The following is a 20,996-nucleotide window of genomic DNA, read 5'->3' on the forward strand; positions in this document are numbered from 1 at the left end:
CTGATGGTGTTTCCTGCTTGGCAGGGGGTTGGACTCGATGGCCCTTGTGCTCTCTTCCAACTCTAGGATTCTATGATTCTATAGAACTGTTGAGCTGGAAGGGAGCCGAGGGTCATCTAGTCCAACCCGCTGCCATGCAGTAATACGCCGCTGCCCCCATACAAGGGATCGAACCTGCAACCTTGGCCTTATCAGCGCCATGCTCTTAAACTGAGCCATCCAGGCTCCCCTTTTCCCCCACCTTCTTGCGCGCCTGAACTTGTCCGCCTTTTGCATTCTAACACTTGCAAGCTCCATCATCCGGCGGTTCCATGACGCCAGCTGCGCTTCCTAGAGAAAAAGGAAGTTGCAATCCAAAGGGGGAGGCTGGAGGGGGGGGTCCAAATTCCGGCAGGAGAGTATGCAACAACAGCAGTAAGAGTACTCATTGCAAAGTACTGGAAGACACAAGATTTACCCACCCGGGAAGAATGGCAGATGAAGTTGATGGACTACATGGAACTGGTGGAAATGACCGGCAGAATCCGAGACCAGGGAGAAGAGTTGGTGGAAGAAGATTGGAAAAAAATTAAAGATTATTTACAGAAATATTGTAAAATTAATGAATGTTAGAAAATGATGGAATCATGTTATATGGCTTTAGCAGAAATGTGATAAAGAACTAGGTATAGATGGATTGTTAATGTATTAAAGGGAAAAAACAAGGTTAGAACATGTTAAGATTAATTACAGGACAGAAAACAGAGGAAGATGGAAAGGAATTGCTGAAAAAGTTAATTGAAGTGGAATACAAAAAGGGAGGCGCGAGGAAGTCAAAGAAAAAAGTGAATGAAAGCTAAGATTGAAAATATTGGAAGTGTTTTTAATTGTTCTTGTTTTGTTTTGTTAATTCAATGTTTTATGTAGTCTTTTTGTTTTTGTATTGTATTATATTGATTTGTTTAATTATTTTTCTTTCTTTTTTTGGTAATCTTTAAACTCTTAATAAATATTATTTTTAAAAAAAACAAATTCCGGAAGGAGAAATGGGCCAGCTGTGGAGGAGGCGGGCAGAAGACAGAGAGGTGCAAAACGGGGGGCTGTGGGGGGGGAAGGAACTTTTGCTTTGGTGGGAGAGTCGCGGGACAAGCCAGGGAAGAACCCCCCCCCAGCTCCTTCCTTTGAATCCACAGAAATGGGACCTCATGGGGGGGGGGCAGTTGCACAATGCGGCCCCAGATGTTGCAGAGTTAGCAAAGGGGACCTTAGTTGGGGTGGAACAGACTTGGCGCATGAGGGGGAGAGTTTGCTATGCTGCTTTTATGTCCCAGAGCTGCAGGGAAAACACGTCTGGGTTTCCTAGAACTTCCCCCCCCCCCCAAAAAAGCGCCTGTTCTGCTCAGAGGGGATTGAAACTAAGGAGCCCCTTCTGAGTTTTAAACAGGTTTGGAAGGCGCCAGAAGCCACCCAGGTTCAGACGACTCCTTAAAAGGGATGATCAGCCGCAAGAAATGGAGAAGAGGGAGTTTTGGGGGGCGGGGGGAGAGAATCAGACCTTTTTTCCAACCCTGAGCTCATTAGAGAATAAGCCTATGGGAAGGTGCAAGAACATGCATTGATGGAATAAAAATAAAGGACAATCATCTGTCACTCCTCCTGCCAGCACTCAGTTCACCAGTTACAATGATGTTTCTACATGCTTTAAAAAGTGCCCTCTGGGTATCCAAAAACCCACAAAGAGGAGGAACCCTGCGATTGTATGAAATGTGAAAAGATAAGAAAATAAATTAAACATTTGATGTGACTTCCCAAAGTTGGTGGGCATCGCTATTCAAATGGTCTGTGTGTGCTGCTTCTTGCGATTGGTTATGCAGGGTGGGGCTTCCCTAGCCCCCCCCCTCCCCATTTTTTATTCAAGTTGGCACCCTTCATGGGGTACTTGGCACGATGTAGGCAGGAGGAGGGCTTGTCCAACGTAGGTGCGGGGAAGAAGGGAAACTCAGTCCCAGTGTAGGAGGAATGTTCAAGGGCGAGAGGGTGATTTTGTGCGTTTGTGTAAGATAGTGGTTGTGTGTGCATGTTTGTGGCAAGGTAGATCACATGCACCCGGTGCTATACCAGCTGCACTGGCTCCCGGTGAAGTACAGGATCAGGTTTAAGGTGCTGGTTTTAAACTTTAAAGCCCTATATGGCCTAGGACCCTCGTACCAACAGGACTGCCTCTCCTCGTATGTCCCACGGAGGACCTTACGGTCTTCAAATAAAAACATCTTGGAGATCCCGGGCCGAAGGGAGGTTAGGCTGGCTTCAACCAGAGCCAGGGCTTTTTCGGCTGTGGCCCCAATCTGGTGGAACGCTCTTTCACAAGAGGCACAGCCTGACCCCCTCCTTTGGCAATCCTCACAGAACTCTAGCCCAATGGTTGCCAGTAATTTGACTCTGAATTGTTTTTTAGAATTAATTGATTTTAGAATGTATTTCAGTTAATTGATTGTGATTTTATGTAAACTGTGTTATTAGCCACTCTGAGCCCGGCTTTGGCTGGGGAGGGGGGGATATAAATAAAATATTATTACTATTATTATTATTATTATTATTATTATTACCTAGGGAAGCAACTGAAAAGAGAAACCCCAGAAATATACTCTCTTAGAAAGAAGCCCTATAGATCAGGGGCTCCCAAACTGTTTCAGGCCACCACTTGGACACCCACCGTGTCCAATATCCTGTAAAAAGCATTAATCAGAATACCCTGCAACATTTCATCAATGAAAATAGGGACGCCCTATTCCATAATAATAATAGTAATAATTTTATTATTTATACCCTTGTCATCTAACTGGGCTGCCCCAGCTGAAACTGTTCTTAACCTGAAGGACCACTTTAGCTAATGGGGCCTCCTGCTGCTGCTGCGCCGCCGGAACAGAATTTCTGTTCTCATCCTGAAGAAAAGTTCTTAACCTGAAGCACTATTTCTACGTTAGTGGAGTCTGTAACCTGAAGCGTATGTAACCTGAAGGGTACGTAACCTGATGTACCGCTGTAGATAAAAATATAATAAACAGTGGTGCCCCGCAAGACGAATGCCTCGCAAGACGGAAAACCCGCTAGACGAAAGGGTTTTCTGTTTTGGAGGTGCTTCGCAAAACGAATTTCCTATGGGCTTGCTTCGCAAGACGAAAATGTCTTGCGAGTTCCTGCGGGGTTTCCCCCCCCCTTTTCTAAGCCGCTAAGCCGCTTATCTGCTTATCCGATAAGCTGCTAAAAGCCGCTAATAGCGCTAATCCGCTAAGCCGTCAATGGGCTTGCTTCGCAAGACGAAAAAACCGCTAGACGAAGAGACTCGCGGAACGGATTAATTTCGTCTTGCGAGGCACCACTGAAACATGAAACACAAAAAAACTGCACAGGGCTGCCTTTAGATGTCTTTTAAAGTTGTAGAGTTACTTCTCTCCTTGGTTTGGGGGGTCTCATAACTTCATACATTATTATTATTATTATTATTATTATCATCATCATCATTATCACCCCTCCCCATCCCTCTGTGTTTCCCTAGCCGCTAGGGAACCCGAACCCTATGGAAATAGGGATGTCAAGGCTGCAGGTTCAATCCCCGCACGGGACAGCTGCATGGTCCTGCGTTTTTCCGCAGGGCTTGCAAGACAGAGCTGTTCCGCCTGGCCTTTGGTTTGGACTCAGTCAGACCCTTATGTCTTCCCTCCCCTTACGGTTTTGATTTATGGGCTACTTTTTAAATTGCATTTTAACCTGTATTTTAAATCCCCCCCCCCATTATCTTTCTATTGTAATTTTACTGGTGTTAGCTGCCCTGAGCCCGGCTCTGACTGGGGAGGGCAGGGTATAAATTATTATTATTATCATCATCATCATCATTGCAGAGGGTTGGACTAGATGACCCTCGGGTCCCTTCCGACTCTACAATTCTCTGATTCTATAAGGTCAAGAAACTGGGGCAGCTTGTGTAAATCCAGGACCATCCCTGGAAAATAGGGACGCTTTGCACGACCCGCTTAGAAAGATAAATTCAAAACAACAAGTGAATTGCACGCTTCTGCAAAATCCAATCAAAACGATTTAGTTTAACTCGGCAAAAACGGTGACCCAACTTTTCCAAGCCTGATAAGTCATTACTAAGCAGGGGTGGGAAATCATAAGGCTTGCACGAGGGGAGGTGTTCCTGCCACTCAGTCCTTTCCTGGGCGAAGGAACTGAGCTCTGGTTCTTAGAGAGGCAGGAAGCTGCACATAGAAAGGAGGGGGGCGAGACAGTATGGGGGGGAGAGAGAGAGGCTCACAGCCTGAGAGGAGAAACGGGCTTGGTTAAGGAGGAGGCTGCAGAGGAGGAAAAAGGTGCAATAATTGGGGGTGATGGAGGAAATGTTGCTTTTTTTGCATAGGAGGGGATGAGATAAAACCTGCTGCTTAGGCAGGGGGACCTTTGTTGGCAAGGTGATGCCAACAAAGGTCTGTATAGTTAAAGCCATGGTTTTCCCAGTAGTGATGTATGGAAGTGAGAGCTGGACCATAAAGAAGGCTGATGGCCGAAGAATTGATGCTTTTGAATTCTGGTCCCATGGACTGCAAGAAGATCAAACGTATCCATTCTTAAGGAAATCAGCCCTGAGTGCTCACTGGAAGGACAGATCCTGAAGCTGAGGCTCCAATACTTTGGCCACCTCATGAGAAGAGAAGACTCCCTGGAAAAGACCCTGATGCTGGGAAAGATGGAGGGCACAAGGAGAAGGGGACGACAGAGGGCGAGATGGTTGGATAGTGTTCTCGAAGCTACCAGCATGAGTCTGACCAAACTGCGGGAGGCAGCGGAAAACAAGGAGTGCCTGGCGCACTCTGGTCCAGGGGGTCACGAAGAGTCGGACACGACTAAACGACTAAACAACAACAAACAGGCAGGGGGAAAGGATGCTTTCCTAGCGAGCAAGGATGCAAATTGTGTGGGGATTGGGCCCCACTGGCTGTTATGGAAATCCCGGGGGGGGGCACATCTTTAAAGTTGTTAAATGTTACAAATATTATGCATAAATGTATCCTTTCGACTTGACAGCTCAGGGATGTTACCTCGCTTTAACCATCATATAAAATAAACTCCTTTGCCAGTTCCTTCCATTCCAACACTATTTTGCCCTTGGAAAAATGACTATTTCCCCTGCCACCTCCCCAAGCACACCTCCTACCCCAGGAAGTGCCCAGAGGTGACAATTGCTGAGCTGATTGTTGGCCAAGGGAAGCCTAATCCCATCACCAGATTTGCCAAGGGGTCCAGACATGCAAAGGAAGTTCTATTGTACTTTGGGTGGTGGGACCTTTGCGCATCTTATACCTGGGTCTTGCCCTGGCATGCCTGCTTATGCTAATCTTGTACCAAGGACTTGTCTGGACATGTTTGCCAAGGTTGAACTAGTGTAACCCCTGTCTAGGTAAAGATAAAGGGACCCCTGACCATTAGGCCCAGTCGTGGCCAACTCTGGGGTTGCGGCGCTCATCTCGTTTTACTGGCCAAGGGAGCCGGCATACAGCTTCCGGGTCATGTGGCCAGAATGACTAAGCCGCTTCTGGTGAAACGAGAGCAGCGCACGGAAACGCCGTTTACCTTCCCGCCGGAGTGGTACCTATTTATCTACTTGCACTTTGACGTGCTTTCGAACTGCTAGGTTGGCAGGAGCAGGGACCGAGCAACGGGAGCTCACCCCGTCACGGGGATTTGAACTGTCGGCCTTCTGATCGGCAAGTCCTAGGCTCTGTGGTTTAACCCACAGCGCCACCCACACCCCTAACCCCTGTCTACCTCTCCCCTTTTGTGACATGACAGCGATTTAGCAATGCCGTATCAATGATGCTGTATTCTGGGATATGGCGGGAAAGTTTTAAAAGTCTTTGTCACCCCATCAGGGTTCAAAATTATTCTTTGAACCTGTTGCACAATAAACTTTGCTCTACAGCCTTCCTTTATTCTGCAGGGACCCGCAGGCTCTGCCCGACGAGCTGGGTGACTGAGCAGCCTCACACCTCGATTTTTCCTTAACAAGGGCGAAACACCTTTTGGATTTCATAGCATTGCAGAGTTGGAAGGGGACCCCAAAGGTCATCTGTTCCAACCCACTGCAGTGCAGGAATTTCAGCTAAAGAATCTCAGTTAAAGCAGCCTGGACCTTCTCCCTGCTGAAAGGTGGAGGATGGGGGCCAGAGGAGAGACTCTCAAATGCAGGGGGAAACCTTTGTGCCCCCCCTCCCTCCCTCTTTGAAACTGCAGCTAGATTGAGCTTTCCAAAACCTTTCCCTGCTGGCTTCATTGTTTCCATTTTGCTTCCTTTCTCCGCCAATAATAATAATAATAATAATAATAATAATAATAATAATACTTTATTATTTATACCCCATCCATCTGGCTGGGCTTCCCCAGCCACTCTGGGCGGCTTCCAACAAAATATTAAAATACAATAATGCAGCAAACATTAAAAGCTTCCCTAAATGTGTGGGAGAGAGAGAAGAAAGCCATCGCTTGAATGTATCACTTTGGATTGGGAGCCCCTTGAGAGATTTTGGCAAATCCTGATGCAGATCAGGCCTTCCCGCTTGGACTCCTGCAATGCACTCTACGTGGGGCTACCTTTGAAGGTGACTCAGAAACTACAACTAATCCAGAATGCGGCAGCTAGACTGGTGACTGGGAGCAGCCGCCGAGACCATATAACACTGGTCTTAAAGGATGTATATTGGCTCCCAGTGTTTCTGAGCACAATTCACAAAGTGTTGGTGCTGAGCTTTAAAGCCCTAAACAGCCTCGGCCCAGGATACCTGAAAGAGCGTCTCCACCCCTGTCACTCAACCCCAGACACAGGTCCTGCTCCGAGGGTCTTTTGCTGGTTCCCTCACTGCGAGGAGCGAAGTTACAGGGAACCAGGCACGGGGCCTTCTCGGTGGTGGCACCCTCCCTGTGGAACGCCCTCCCTTCAGATGTCAAGGAGATAAAGAACTACACAACTTTTAGAAGACATCTGAAGGCAGCCCTGTTTAGGGAAGCTTTTAATGTTTGGTGCTTTATTATGTTTTATATATTCTGTAAGCTGTCCAGAATGGCTGGAGAAAACCAGTAAGATGGGCAGGGTATAAAGAATATTATTATTATTAGTAGTAGTAGTAGTAGTAGTAGTAGTAACATCATCGTGAATCCACTGGATGACATTGCCTCAGGAGAGTGATGAAAATTCTCAGGGATGATTCACACCCTGGCCGGCACTTTTTTGATCTCCTGCCCTCGGGCAGAAGATATAGAAGCATGACTAGTCGCACCAACAGGGTAAAGAAATGCTTCTATCCGTGGGCTGTTAGGCTGCTGAATGAAAAGATAACAACAGGGCAACTGACTTTTGGGTTTGGTGGGTGTGCGTCAGTAAACGAGGGGAATTAAGACTAAGAGAGCTGAGTGGGGGGGGTGCTCGTTTAATCTCACTGTATACAAGTTGTACAAGTGACAATAAAGTATTCCATTTCATTTTTCATTTCATCATCATCATCATTATTAGGAGCCAGCCTCCCACAGGTGCAAAGTTGTCTTCGGCAGCTTTATAGTTTTTAAAGCAATGAAACCCAAATTTATATAAAAGATGACCTTCTTCCCTTGGTCCATCTCTTCCCCAGGTACTGGGTAGCTTCTCCCTCTTTTGAAGTGCATCTGTGCATCGTGGCAACTGCTGTGAGAGTCCCAGAGATGGCCCAGTTTATGTCTCTCCCTCCATCCAGCACAATGGCTTCAGAGGCACCACCCGAACCCTCTTTTCTTTGGGGAGGAGTAGAAACAGCTTCCAAGCAGCCGTCTCAGGTAAGGGAAAGATAATTGGGGATACGCAAAGCAGGCAGTGCGCATGCTTCCCCCTGTCTTGAGCTGTGAAATATTTCATTTATTTACTTATTAAACGTGTGTACCGCCCGTCATCCGACGACCACGGGGCAGCTCACAACATAAAAATACAAAACAAGTGAGGCATCTAATCATAAGCCTGCATTTTTATCAAGCTTATATTTTTTGATCAAGGTTGTATCTTAAAAATGAGTTCAAATTCACAAATGTTTCATGCCAGGCAGGAACTAGGCTGGCTAAGATTTTGGCAGATGTTCATCCTCTTGGCCAGAGAGGCCCTCTGGTTTATTGCGGTCATAAAAGGCTGAGAGCGAGGTCACTGACCTTGCATGTTGCAGAGTACAATTAAGCTACAATTAAGTTGGTAAATAGTAAGAATTATTGTGCCTCCTGTTAGAGACTTGAGCCACATTTTCCTAAGGGCAAGAGCTAATGGAAATAGGGAAAGAAAGTGTTTTTAAGTTTTTTCTTACTTTGAAAACGTCTTTGCTTATAAAAAATTATATATGTTATGTATTAAATATATTGGCTTAAATGTAATTATGCAAAGGATTTAAGAAATGTTGGATTCTTATTTCATATAGTTGTAAGAGTTGTAACTATCCTGAAATTAAGTCAGCCATCAGCCACCAGCCCCCCCTTGCCAAGCAGGAAAGCACCATCAGAGCACTCTAGACAGATGGTTGTCAGGTTTTTGTTTAAAGGAACCTCCAATGAAGGAGATCTTTCATTGATGATGCGTACAAAAGATCTTTGATACCTGTTTAAAATAGAATTAGCCACCATCTGTTTTAGCCATCTGCTCTATTTTAGAATTAAGGGGGCAAAGGTGATTTGGTAATTAAGGTGCCTTGTAGAGGTTAATGGCTACTTGTTTGCCAATTATAAATATAGCTTTTATTTCCCATAAAAGGCAATAGGAAATGGTTGTATCTTTTGTGATTGGTTCTAGCAAACAGCCAATAGGAATTTCAACCAGGCTGATTGGACAGAGGCAGCCACAGGAGGAGCAAGGGGGCTGGATTAAGGAAATATAAGTGCTGGCCATAATGGCAGGAGGGCAGGCCAGAGCTTGGTAACCATATACCACTGTGCCTCTCATTTATTTGTCCGACAAATAAATTATTATTTTAATTTCTCTATTGCTGCGTTGAATATTTCATTCCAGCTAAGCGTTAACCACAAGCAGGGTGCTACACAAGAACACAATGTCTCAGTAATTGTTAGTGAGTTGGTTCGTCAAAACCTGTTTGAAAGGCACAGAGATGGCGGCGGCGACTCCCTCGTCGGGCTTTGCGGCTTCCGTGGCTCGGCTAGCCGAGCTGAAGAAGCTGTGGGGCAAACAGCCCTGGATGAGGCCTTACCGGCCCCTGGTGCTGGCCAACCAGATCTCCAACCGGCGCCTGGGCCTTGGAGAGGCAACATGCATCACAGAGATGTCGCTAATGATGGCCTCTTGTTTTTTGTTTTTTTTAAAATAATATTTATTCAAAATTTTCAAAATTACAGAGAAAAAAGAAAGAAAGAATACATAATACAACACAAAAAGCAAAAAAAGCAAAATAAAGAAAATACAGAAAAATGCAGAAAAAAAGAAAAATACAGTCATTACATAATCAATTTCCCTTTACTTATTTTCTTGACCTCCTCACACCTCCCATTTCTGTATTCAAGTTCAAATTTTTATTTCAGCAAATCCTTTCACCTTATTTTTTTAACTTAATAATTTATTTTAATATGTTATTATTTTATGTTCTCTCTTTCATCCATTTCTTCAGTTCCTTTTTGTTTAATCTTCTCATTTAGATAATTTAATTTATTTTAAAAACCACTTTTATTTTATCCGATCTTAACTCTCATCCAAACTTATATATCAATATCAATACTTATTCTTAAAACATTTCCCTAAGGTCGACCAGAATTCCCTTCCACGAATTTCCCAACTCTCATGTAAACAAAAAAGAGACAAAAACAAAACAAATTATAATTTTGTACCCTGTTAATGATGGCCTCTTGGAAGCAGAATGAGTTCTGTGATGTAACTTGCGCCCAGGAGACCCAGGCATTCTTCAACTGTGCTGCAAAGGCGGAAGCAGAATGCAAGGAAAAGCTTCGACAAGAATCTCTGGGCCAGTCGGGGAAACATGGTTCAAAACAAATCAACCAATTACTGAAAAGGTTTCCAAATATCACACACAATTATTAAAGAGAATTGCTTCCCCCAGTATCTGTGGACACCAGGACTGGATTTTGAAGAAACTCACTGCTTGTTGGTCTTTGAAATGGATGGGAAATGCTTTACTGCATTTCATACTGTTTTTGGAATAAAACTTCCATTGAGATAAGATGAAGACCTAAAGTTTCCTTGGATACGAAGAGAAGTTATAGCAGTTATTTGGCCAGAAGAACTTTTGCTTGAAATGTTCTTCAGTTAGCATCAATTTTGAGTCTTCAGTGAAATAAAATCTTTTGTGAGATCCTAAAAACAAAACAAAAAATAACCTGTTTGAAAGTCTGCTATGTCAACTGAATCGCCTCTACATACTTGTTAAGACAAGGCTGAACTTTGCACAAGCCATGCTGGATCTGCTACAGAAAAGGTGGTTCTTCTGTACACTTGGTATCTCTTTATCTTTAACAATGTCTCCCAACAGCTTCCCCAGAATATTGGTTAAGCTAACTGGCCTGTAATTTCCAGGATCCCCACTCCACACACACACACACACCCCAAGATGTTGAAGAAACCATATTTTATTCTTTTTCTCCAGGGTTTGTCGAGCTTCCAGGCCCTCTTGACCTTTGAGGAGGTGGCTGTGTTTTTCACAGAGGAGGAGTGGGCTCTGCTGGTTCCAGCCCAAAGAACTCTGCACAGGGAAGTCATGGAGGAGAATTATGAGATGGTGGCCTCTCTAGGTAAACACCATGTGTTTTATTTCTATGACTGCTAGGTGCTGAAAGGTTTGAAATCATTATTTGGGCACAGTTGGGAGGCTGTTATGGAGATAGGGGTCTGGACCATGTGCTCTGGATGTTCGGGGAGGCCCTTGATTTACAGTGGTGCCTCGCAAGACGAAATTAATCCGTTCCGTGAGGCTCTTTGTATAGCGTTTTTTTCGTCTTGCGAAGCAAGCCCATTGACAGTTTAGCGGATTAGCGCTATTAGCGGTTTAGCGGCTTTTAGCGATCAGCTGTTAAGCAGCTTATCAGCGGATCAGCTGATAAGGGGCTTAGCGGCTTAGGAAAAGGGGGGAAAAAGGGGGGGAAACCCGCAGGAACTCGCAAGACATTTTCGTCTTGCGAAGCAAGCCAATAGGGAAATTCGTTTTGCGAAGCGCCTCCAAAACGGAAAACCTTTTCGTCTAGCGGGTTTTCCGTCTTGCGAGGCGTTCGTCTTGCGGGGCACCACTGTATAAGCAGAAGATGCTAGAGCAGGGGTCAGCAAACTTTTTTTAGTAGGGGGCCGGTCCACTCTCCCTCAGACCTTGTGTGGGGCCGGACTATATTTTGGAAAAGAAAAAAAAAGAACGGATTCCTACGCCCCACAAATAACCCAAAGATGCATTTTAAATAAAAGGACACATTCTACTCAGGTAAAAACACGCAGATTCCCAGACCATCCGCAGACCAGATTTAGAAGGTGATAAGGCTGGATCTGGCCCCCGGGCCTTAGTTTGCTTACCCATGTGCTAGAGGGGTAAAAGACGAGGGAGCAACTGATAGGAAAGGCATTCCTCTGCCCAATATCCTGGAGATCCACTCCTAGTTTAAGTGGTCAGTGCTGGACCTCGAAAGACAAAGAGTCTGATATGCAGCTTTCAACACCAACAAATTTAAGATCAAGATGAAGAAGTGTTTGGACTTGATATCCCGCTTTATCACTACCCGAAGGAGTCTCAAAGCGGCTAACATTCTCCTTTCCCTTCCTCCCCCACAACAAACACTCTGTGAGGTGAGTGGGGCTGAGAGACTTCAGAGAAGTGTGACTGGCCCAAGGTCACCCAGCAGCTGCAGGTGGAGGAGTGGGGAATCGAACCTGGTTCACCAGATTACAAGTTTACTGCTCTTAACCACTACACCACACTAGCTCTCACTACATCACCCCTAAATACATTGTCATATGTTACAGGGCATACTGATTTGGGAAAACCTGTCAAACCCTTTACGAGTTGTATTTTTGAGGTCTGGAAAAGATGGGATAAAAAAACTCCTTCCCAATTTATCCTTTGCATAACCAGTGCAAAAACATCTTTCAATCAACCTGCCTCACTCCTTTTAATATATGAATCATAACTGAATCATAAACTGGAAATTAAAATGAGGCTGCAATCCCATAATGCTCATTTCAATGTAGTCTCTGAATAAATAAAAAAGACATGGGGGGACATGTTTACAATGGGAGCATTAACGTGCAATGTATCATTATTTCAATTTCAGAGGTGTGATATTAGAGATAGCTTTTTTCTGCTGCCACCATGAATCAATTGCAAATCCATTCTCACAACACTGAAAAGTATATTTTTTTGGGGATATACCACTGAATCACTTTTGGAGGAGAAGGAATGGCTCCAAGGGTGATTTTAAAAAAACATTGTGTGATAAAATGATGGACAGCATTGGGGTTTGTTAAGTTCTCCAGTATCATTTCCAAAAATAGGTCACACTGAGCTTCAGATCCGGTGATCACATTTCCACAAGTGCTAGACTGCTCCTGCTGTGACCATACATCCCAGTCCTATCTGTGGCGCAGGAATTATAATATCAAAATTATCCCTCTTTTTTTGGCTTGAGGTCATAAGCAATGGCTCAATTTGGACTGGCTGAGTATTTTGAGTTCCAAAGTAATTAGTCTCTTCTGTCTCCTTTGCAGAATTGGACCTCAGTTCCTGTTGGGAAGAAGGAGAATGTCCGTTCATTCATGATCCCAAAGAAGTGGTGATATCATCAATAGGTATCTTAGATGACTTATGGGGCATTTTGGGGGAAGGATTTTTCCATTCCTGTGTAATATCATCCAGGGCAGATAGACCCAGTGGGACTTAGAAGGGGATCAGACAAATTCATGGACGAGAAAGCTCCCCAAGGCTACTTGTTATGATGACCATGTGTTTACTACCTCTGGAATCAGGACAGCAACAGCAGGAGGAGACTGCTAGCTTCCTGCTCTGTGGGGATGCTATACTACAGTAGCGGCCAAACTTGGCCCTCCAGCTGTTTTGGGACTACAATTCCCATCATCTCTGGCCACTGGTCCTGTTAACTAGGGATGATGGGAGTTGTAGTCCAAAAACAGCTGCTGGGTCAAGTTTGGCCACCAATGCTCTACTAGATAGGCTTTTGGCTTGATCCTGTGGGAATCTTCTTGTAAAGATGTCTTCCAGCTTACGGTTTCCCTTCCACATGTTGAGATATTCCCCATATTTAGAAATATGGCTTGGCTTCCACCATGCCTGTTCACAAATACCAGGTGGATCCTGCTAGATCTACAAGCCCTGCCCTATGCATTGGCAGAAGATCTAAGAACACGCCTTTCTCTGCCATTTTTTAATCCCTTGAAATTCACACATGAAATTCTCTGCCTTCCCCCCACCAGATGATTGGCAGAACGATGGGAATTACAGGGACTCATCTGTGGTGTCTTCAGAAACAATTATGCGTGAATCAGGGAAAAAGAAGTTTGAAACACAAAAGGAACCCGAAACACATGAAGGAAACAAGTCAAAGAATGGGAGGAAGAAATCATTGATTTTTCAGGGTATTGATGTCCAAGAACTCTTGATACCACAAGAAGATCCAAAAGACAAAAACAAGAAAACGTGTCCAGACTGTGGGAAAACATTTAGATATGAATCGTATTTGAATAGGCATCACAGAATCCATACAGGAGAGAAACCGTTTAAATGCACGGTGTGTGGGAAGACCTTTATAAGGCATTCTCACCTTATTCGTCATCAAAGAACACATACAGGTGAGAAGCCATTTTCATGCACAGAGTGCGGGAAGAGCTTCAGTTTCAGTAGTAGCCTTACTGAACATCAAAGAACCCACACAGGGGAAACGCCGTTTAAATGCAAGGAATGTGGGAAGCGTTTCAGGCACAGCAGTAGCCTTACCATACATCGAAGAACCCATACTGGTGAAAAGCCATTTCAGTGCATGGAATGTGGAAAGTGCTTCACCGACAGTAGTAGCCTTAACTTCACATGAAAGAATCCACACAGGAGAGAAACCGTTCCAGTGCAGGGAGTGTGAAAAGAGCTTCAGACAGCACAACCACCTTATTAATCATCAGAGAATCCACACTGGGGAGAAACCATTTAAATGCAAGGAGTGTGGAAAGAGCTTCATTCAGAATATACACCTTACTTTGCACCAAATAACTCACAGGGGAGAAACCTTTTAATTGCCTGGAGCAGTGGTTTTCACCCAGTGTGGCGTGGCACCCTGGGGTGCCTTGACTGAAGGTCAGGGGTGCCATGGGCAACACTGGCCTCTGTCCCTCTTTCCTTCTGTCTGTCCTCTCATGCCCTCTCACGTCTACCTCCCAAAGGCTCGCATGGCTGTTTGTTACAAGCTCTGCAGGTGAATGGTGCCTCTGGGGCTGGCTAGGGGGTGCTAGGTGCCAGGAGCTGAGGTGGCCTTGGGGTAAGCAAGCAAGCGGGAGACAGAGCCCAGTCCACCAGCCCTTGCTGTTGGGAATGAACAGACAGGTCCAAGGCCCCTGGGGGGGCAGTGTGATTTATCTTAACAGCCATGATGAAACAGACACGTTTTCCTCCAGCACAATCTCACACCAGAGCAGCCTGCTGAAATGGGTTTAATTCTGCCCAGTTTGTTGGGTTTGGTCCCCCCTCCCCAATAAATTGGGGAAAATCCTTTGCCAATACAGTCATACCTCGTGTTACGTTTGCTTCATGATACGTTTTTTCAGGTTGCGTCCCGCAGCGACCCAGAAGTACCGGAAAGGGTTACTTCCGGGTTTTGCTGCTGGCGCATCCACAGACGCGCAAAATGACATCACGCGCATGTGCAGAAGCGGCGAATCGCAACCCGCACGTGTACAGACACGTCGCTGCAGGTTGCGTTCTGCTCATGTTGTGAACGGGCCTCCGGAACGGATCCCGTTCGCAACTAGAGGTACCACTGTATAAAAGATTCCATATTTTGCGCTCTCCTCTTTCACCCTCATTAAGAGGTTCTTTAATTCCTCCTCACTTTATGCCATCAAAGTTGTGTCATCTGCATATCTGAGGCTGTTAATATGTCTTCTGGTAATCTTAATACCAGCTTCAGATTCATCCAGTCCAGCCTTTCGTATGATGTATTCTGCATATAAGTTGAATAAGCAGGGAGACAATATACAGCCTTGTCATACTCCTTTCCCAATTTTGAACCAATCAGTTGTTCCATATCTAGTTCTAACTGTAGCTTCTTGTCCCACATAGAGATTTCTCAGGAGACAGATGATGTGATCAGGCACTCCCATTTCTTTAAGAACCGCCCATACTTTGCTGTTGTCCATGTAGTCAAAGGCTTTTGCGTAGTCTTAGGCATAGATAGTCACAAAAACCAGAACTTGCCTGTTCCTGCTTTGTTAAGGAATAATAATAATAATAATTTATTATTTATACCCCGCTCATCTAACTGGGTTTCCCCAGCCACTCTGGACGGCTTCCAACAAAAAACTAAAATACAATAACCTATTAAACATTAAAAGCTTCCCTAAACAGGGCTGCCTTCAGATGTCTTCTAAAAGTTTGGTCATTATTTTTCTCTTTGACATCTGGTGGGAGGGCGTTCCACAGGGCGAGTGCCACTACCGAGAAGGCCCTCTGCCTGGTTCCCTGTAACTTGGCTTCTCGCAGAGAGAATGGAAGGTTATGAGTCACAGTTAGTGCCACCAACAGACTCGAAGCTAATGAGAAACAAATAAAAAATACAGTGGTACCTCGGGTTAAACACTTAATTCATTCTGGAGGTCTGTTCTTAACATGAAACTGTTCTTAACCTGAAGCACCACTTTAGCTAATGGGGTCAGAGCACGATTTCTGTTCTCATCGTGAAGCAAAGTTCTTAACCCGAGGTACTATTTCTGGGTTAGCGGAGTCTGTAACCTGAAGCGTTTATAACCTGAAGCGTCTGTAACCCGAGGTACCACTGTGACATAAAGATGAGAAACAGAGATGGTGAAAGAGGTTAATGGCAACACAGTTCATCACCTCTTATATTTAGGATGGAGGAAGTTCATGAAATTCTAATTTGGGTTCAGATAGGCTCAAAAATATGCCATGGACATTTCCTAACATTTTGGATAATACTTAGGCTTATTTCTGAGCCCATTCTTAGTAAATGCAAGGGCTCAGCCTGGTTCAGGGTCACACGAGTGGTGCCAGGTGATACTCCACATTGCTGCCGTGGCGAACTGTGACATCATTGCAGAGTGTTTATGAGGGAACAATGAACCTGGTCAGTATCTGTCATGTGAGTTGCAGGCTGTTCTAACTCAGGTTATATACTTGACCAGAAAGACAGGGAATGAGGATCCCCACAGCTCAGGATTCTTCCCCAGGACATCCAGGATTAAAGCCAAAGGAGGAGTGAAGAACAGGTAGGGGAATCTGTTCCTGATTTTCCTGAGAGCACATCTGTCTGAGAGACCCAACATCCAACCTTCCTCTTGGACCTTATGCATTTGCTAGACAGCAGCTAGGACCAGTCAACGTTTCCCTTTTTTAAAAAAGAGAAATTCCCTTATTCTGAATAGGATTCCTCGCAAGAAAAGGGAAAAGTTGACAGAATGAGACTTGTCCACAGCTCATTCAGTTGAACAAGCAGGAAAGTCCCCAAACACAGTAGGAATGGCATGCCACATTTTGAAGTAAATACACCCAGTGAAGTAATAACCAACTCTCAGGCTCCCTTTTAGGGATTCCTCCAAGTCCCAGCACATTTGCTTATTTCAGAATCCAACGGGTAGGACGCTAAGTCCCGACGGGTGGGGAGAGGAACCCTCCTTTTTACAGGATTCCTGTTGTCTATGTCATAGAATCATAGAGTTGGAAGAGACCACAAGGGCCATCGAGTCCCACCCCCTGCCAAGCAGGAAACACCATCAGAGCACTCCTGACATATGGTTGTCAAGCCTCTGCTTAAAGACCTCCAAAGAAGGAGACTCCACCACACTCCCTGGCAGCAAATTCCACTGTCGAACAGCTCTTACTGTCAGGAAGTTCTTCCTAATGTTTAGGTGGAATCTTCTTTCTTGTAGTTTGGAGCCATTGCTCCGTGTCCGCTTCTCTGGAGCAGCAGAAAACAACCTTTCTCCCTCCTCTATGTGACATCCTTTTATATATTTGAACATGGCTATCATATCACCCCTTAAGCTCCTCTTCTCCAGGCTAAACATGCCCAGCTCCCTTAGCCGTTCTTCATAAGGCATCGTTTCCAGGCCTTTGACCATTTTGGTTGCCCTCCTCTGGACACGTTCCAGTTTGTCCGTGTCCTTCTTGAACTGTGGTGCCCAGAACTGGACACAGTACTCCAGGTGAGGTCAGAGCAGAGCAGAATACAGTGGCACTATTACTTCCCTTGATCTAGATGCTATACTCCTATGGATGCAGCCCAGAATTGCATTGGCTTTTTTAGCTGCCGCGTCACACTGTTGGCTCATGTCAAGTTTGGGGTCAACCAAGACTCCTAGATCCTTTTCACATGTACTGCTCTCAAGCCAGGTGTCACCCATCTTGTATTTGTGCCTCTCATTTTTTTTGCCCAAGTGCAATACTTTACATTTCTCCCTGTTAAAGTTCATCTTGTTTGTTTTGTCCCACGGTCTACTTTAAACGGTCTACTTTGCCAAGATTCACCACGTGGCTTCCTACCCAGAATCCCTTTGGTCTTTGTGGATCTACTCCATTCTTCCTATTCCTCCTTTACCTTTTCTTCCTTACTTGCCACTTTACCTAACAGATGTACCGAGCTGCCCCCAACATTGCGTGGCAGTTCAGAGACCAGGGGCGGCAGCAGCGTCTGCCTAGATGAACCCCATAGGTGCCCCCCCCCCAAAGAATTAATTGTGGACCTGAATTTTTAAAAGGAATACAAGCAATACATTCAGAACAAAATGCCAAGTTAATTGCAAATCAGGTGATAACGGATGAATGCAAGATACAAAAAGGAACTAGACAAGGATGTCCGCCATTACCGCTGCTGTTTATTCTGGTCCTGTAAGTACTTGCAGAATCAGTGGGACTGTCTGAAAAAGAGCGAGCCTTTTTTGGCAGTACATTCATTTTTATCGCTGCTGTTTTTCCTAGTAGGGAAAGGTTCATTCTGCTCCATATTTCTAAGTTCCTTTTTATCTCAGACCACACTAGATTTACGTGACCTTGGAGCCAAAGAAGTAAGTAACCTATACAACCTTTAATAGACATCTAAAAGCAGCTCTGTATACGGATATAATAATGATAATGATAATAATAATAATAATAAATAATGGTTTTTAATGTTTTTATATATATCTTGCAAACTGCCCGGAGTGGCTGGGGAATCCCAGTCAGATTGGTAGGGTGTACGCCCGTATAATCCTGCCCGGATCTTGCAACCCAGCTGATAGGCTTTTTCAGTGCCCGTCAATAAATACAACTGGACTAGTAAGCAGACACAACAGGGACTTCTCAGTGGTGGCTCCACAATTCCTGTACAGATAATGGCTGACCCTGTGTCTCACATATATAAACACCTTTGTCAATTTTTAAATTTTTCTTTAATTTCAGGCTCAAATTTTTAATGATAAAAGCATAAATGAATGAACTAAGCAGTAGACATTCTGTTAAACTTTGCTTTTCTGTGGATTTTTGTATAAAACATTTAAGAGGGAAATGATTGTTTTTAAACCACATCCATTAAAGAGTTGCAAGTATGTGTCTGAACATGCATGTCCAGCACTCACGTGTATTCATACACACATTGGATATTTTGCTAGAGTTATGAAGTGCGTCGGTTTATGAATATGTGTTTGCCCGCAACCCCATGCCCACAAGAAGTAAAAGTAAAGAAGCAAAGGCTCTGTGGTCTAAAGCCTCTTGGAACTCAGCTATACAGCTGCAAATACAACGTTTTATGTGCATTATACAAATGTGACCCTAGATGGCGATGGTGAGCTAATGGCAAATTCCATATTTTTAGAAAACTTTTTTTAAAAAAGCATTTTCACGGTGCCTTTTATATATGTGTAGATTCAGCCTTGGGTTTGCTGATCGCAAGGTTGGCGGTTTGAATCTGCATTTGTGCCAGCTTCTGCCAACCTAGCAGTTTGAAAGCATACCAGTGCAAGCAGATAAATAGGTATTGCTATGGCGGGAAGGTAAATGGCATTTCTGTGTGCTCTGGCACTCGTCACAGTGTCCTGTTGTGCCAGAAGCAGTTTAGTCCTGGTTGCCACATGACCAGGAAAGCTATCTGCAGACAATTGCCGGCTCCCTCGGGTCTGAAAAGCGAGATAAGTGCCACACCCCATAGTCTAATTTGGCTGGACTTACTCATCCAGGGGTCCTTTAGCTTTACCTATCTCCACAAGAAGTTATTACACAAAAGCAATAAAGAAAGCTTGGTCTGTTATACGAAACGAAAATGACAATACAGTGGTACCTCGGTTTAAGAACAGTCCTGTTTACGAACGATTCGGGTTAACTCCGCAAAACCGGAAATAGTGTCCCCGTTTGCGAACTTTTACCTCGGTCTAAGAACGGAATCTGAACGACGGAAAGGCACCGGCGGCCAGAGGCCTCATTAGGGAAAGTGCACCTCAGTTTAAGAACGGTTCCGGTTTAAGAACGGATTAAGATCATAAACCGAGGTACTACTGTACAGCAGTGCTGCTCTACACATCAAATTTACGGTTTAAGCTAGCAGAAAATGCAGCAGTGGCCTTTGGCCTTTCAAATTTCAGCAGCACCCTGCAGGGTGGATCAGAGGGGCGTAGCCTTGGGCACATGATTCTGAGGGGGCGCGAACCAGATACCCCACGCAGGGATTCCCTTCCTGCCCCAGAGCCTGGCCTGGCTTTCCGCTTGACGCATGGCCCCCTCACTGAATGGCAGCCCAGCCAGTGAGGGGAGGGGTGTGCCTGCCAAGGGTTGGGCTGGCCAGCTGGGGTGCTCCCCCGCGCTGGTGGGTGAGCAGGTGCCGCAACACGGCTCCGTGAACCCTCTGTGCCCTGCATGTGGCCGGCAGTGAGAGCTGTGATGTCGCAGTAAGTTTTGTTCATCCTCAGTGTCCTACCGCTCTCCCACATGGTGTGTGAGTATGCCTGGGCACCCCGGGTGCCAGCAAAGGACGCAACACCACTGGCGCCGTGTACAACACTAAAATTCAGCACCACCACGACTCCACTTCCGCTCTATGTCATTGTTGCAGTGCCCTCTCAGCTGGGCGAAGCAGTCATGCTCCCCTAAGTCCGCCTCCAGCCCATCCGGCAACACACATAGAGCCAACTCCTACCGGCTGAGGTCCCTTTGGCCATGGGCGTAGCAGGGAGGGGGGCAGTTTGCAGCTGTACCCCCTAAATCAGGCACCCCCAAACTCGGCCCTCCAGCTGTTTTGGAACTACAATTCCCATCATCCCTGACCACTGGTCCTGTTAGCTAGGGATGGTGGGAGTTGTAGTTCCAAAACAGCTGGAGGGCCGAGTTTGGGGGTGCCTGCCCTAAATCAAATAAATAAAAATACATAACTGGGTGTAGTCAACTGGGAGGGGGGGGGGCAGGATCCGCAAATATCAGTGTACGCAAAGTACCGTATTTTTTGCTCTATAAGACTCACTTTTTCCCTCCTAAAAAGTAAGGGGAAATGTGTGTGCGTCTTATGGAGCGAATGCAGGCTGCGCAGCTATCCCAGAAGCCAGAACAGCAAGAGGGATTGCTGCTTTCACTGCGCAGAGATCCCTCTTGCTGTTCTGGCTTCTGAGATTCAGAATATTTTTTTCTTGTTTTCCTGGTGCGTCTTATAGAGCGGAAAATACGGTACGCAATTATCTGAGGTTCTTTCCCCCGCTCCCAGTAGTAGCCAGCCCCTACGCAATGTCTTATCTACAGGATATTTTTATCAGTGATTTCTGAAGACAA

General features: G+C 45.3%; 1 protein-coding gene across 1 annotated transcript in view; it reads left to right on the plus strand.

Annotated features, from left to right (window-relative positions):
* The window catches only part of LOC307207362 (uncharacterized protein), a 41,118-nt gene that overhangs the window by 1,052 nt on the left and 19,070 nt on the right, over nt 1-20,996 (plus strand). Inside the window, exons 2-3 of the mRNA XM_079961129.1 lie at nt 7,656-7,836; nt 10,644-10,788. Of these exons, the coding sequence (XP_079817255.1) occupies nt 7,726-7,836; nt 10,644-10,788 (256 nt within the window). The 5' untranslated portion in view covers nt 7,656-7,725. The remainder of the gene's footprint in view (nt 1-7,655; nt 7,837-10,643; nt 10,789-20,996) is intronic.

Source organism: Podarcis cretensis (genome assembly GCF_951804945.1).
Source record: "Podarcis cretensis genome assembly, chromosome: 2".
NCBI classification, from domain to species: domain Eukaryota; kingdom Metazoa; phylum Chordata; class Lepidosauria; order Squamata; family Lacertidae; genus Podarcis; species Podarcis cretensis.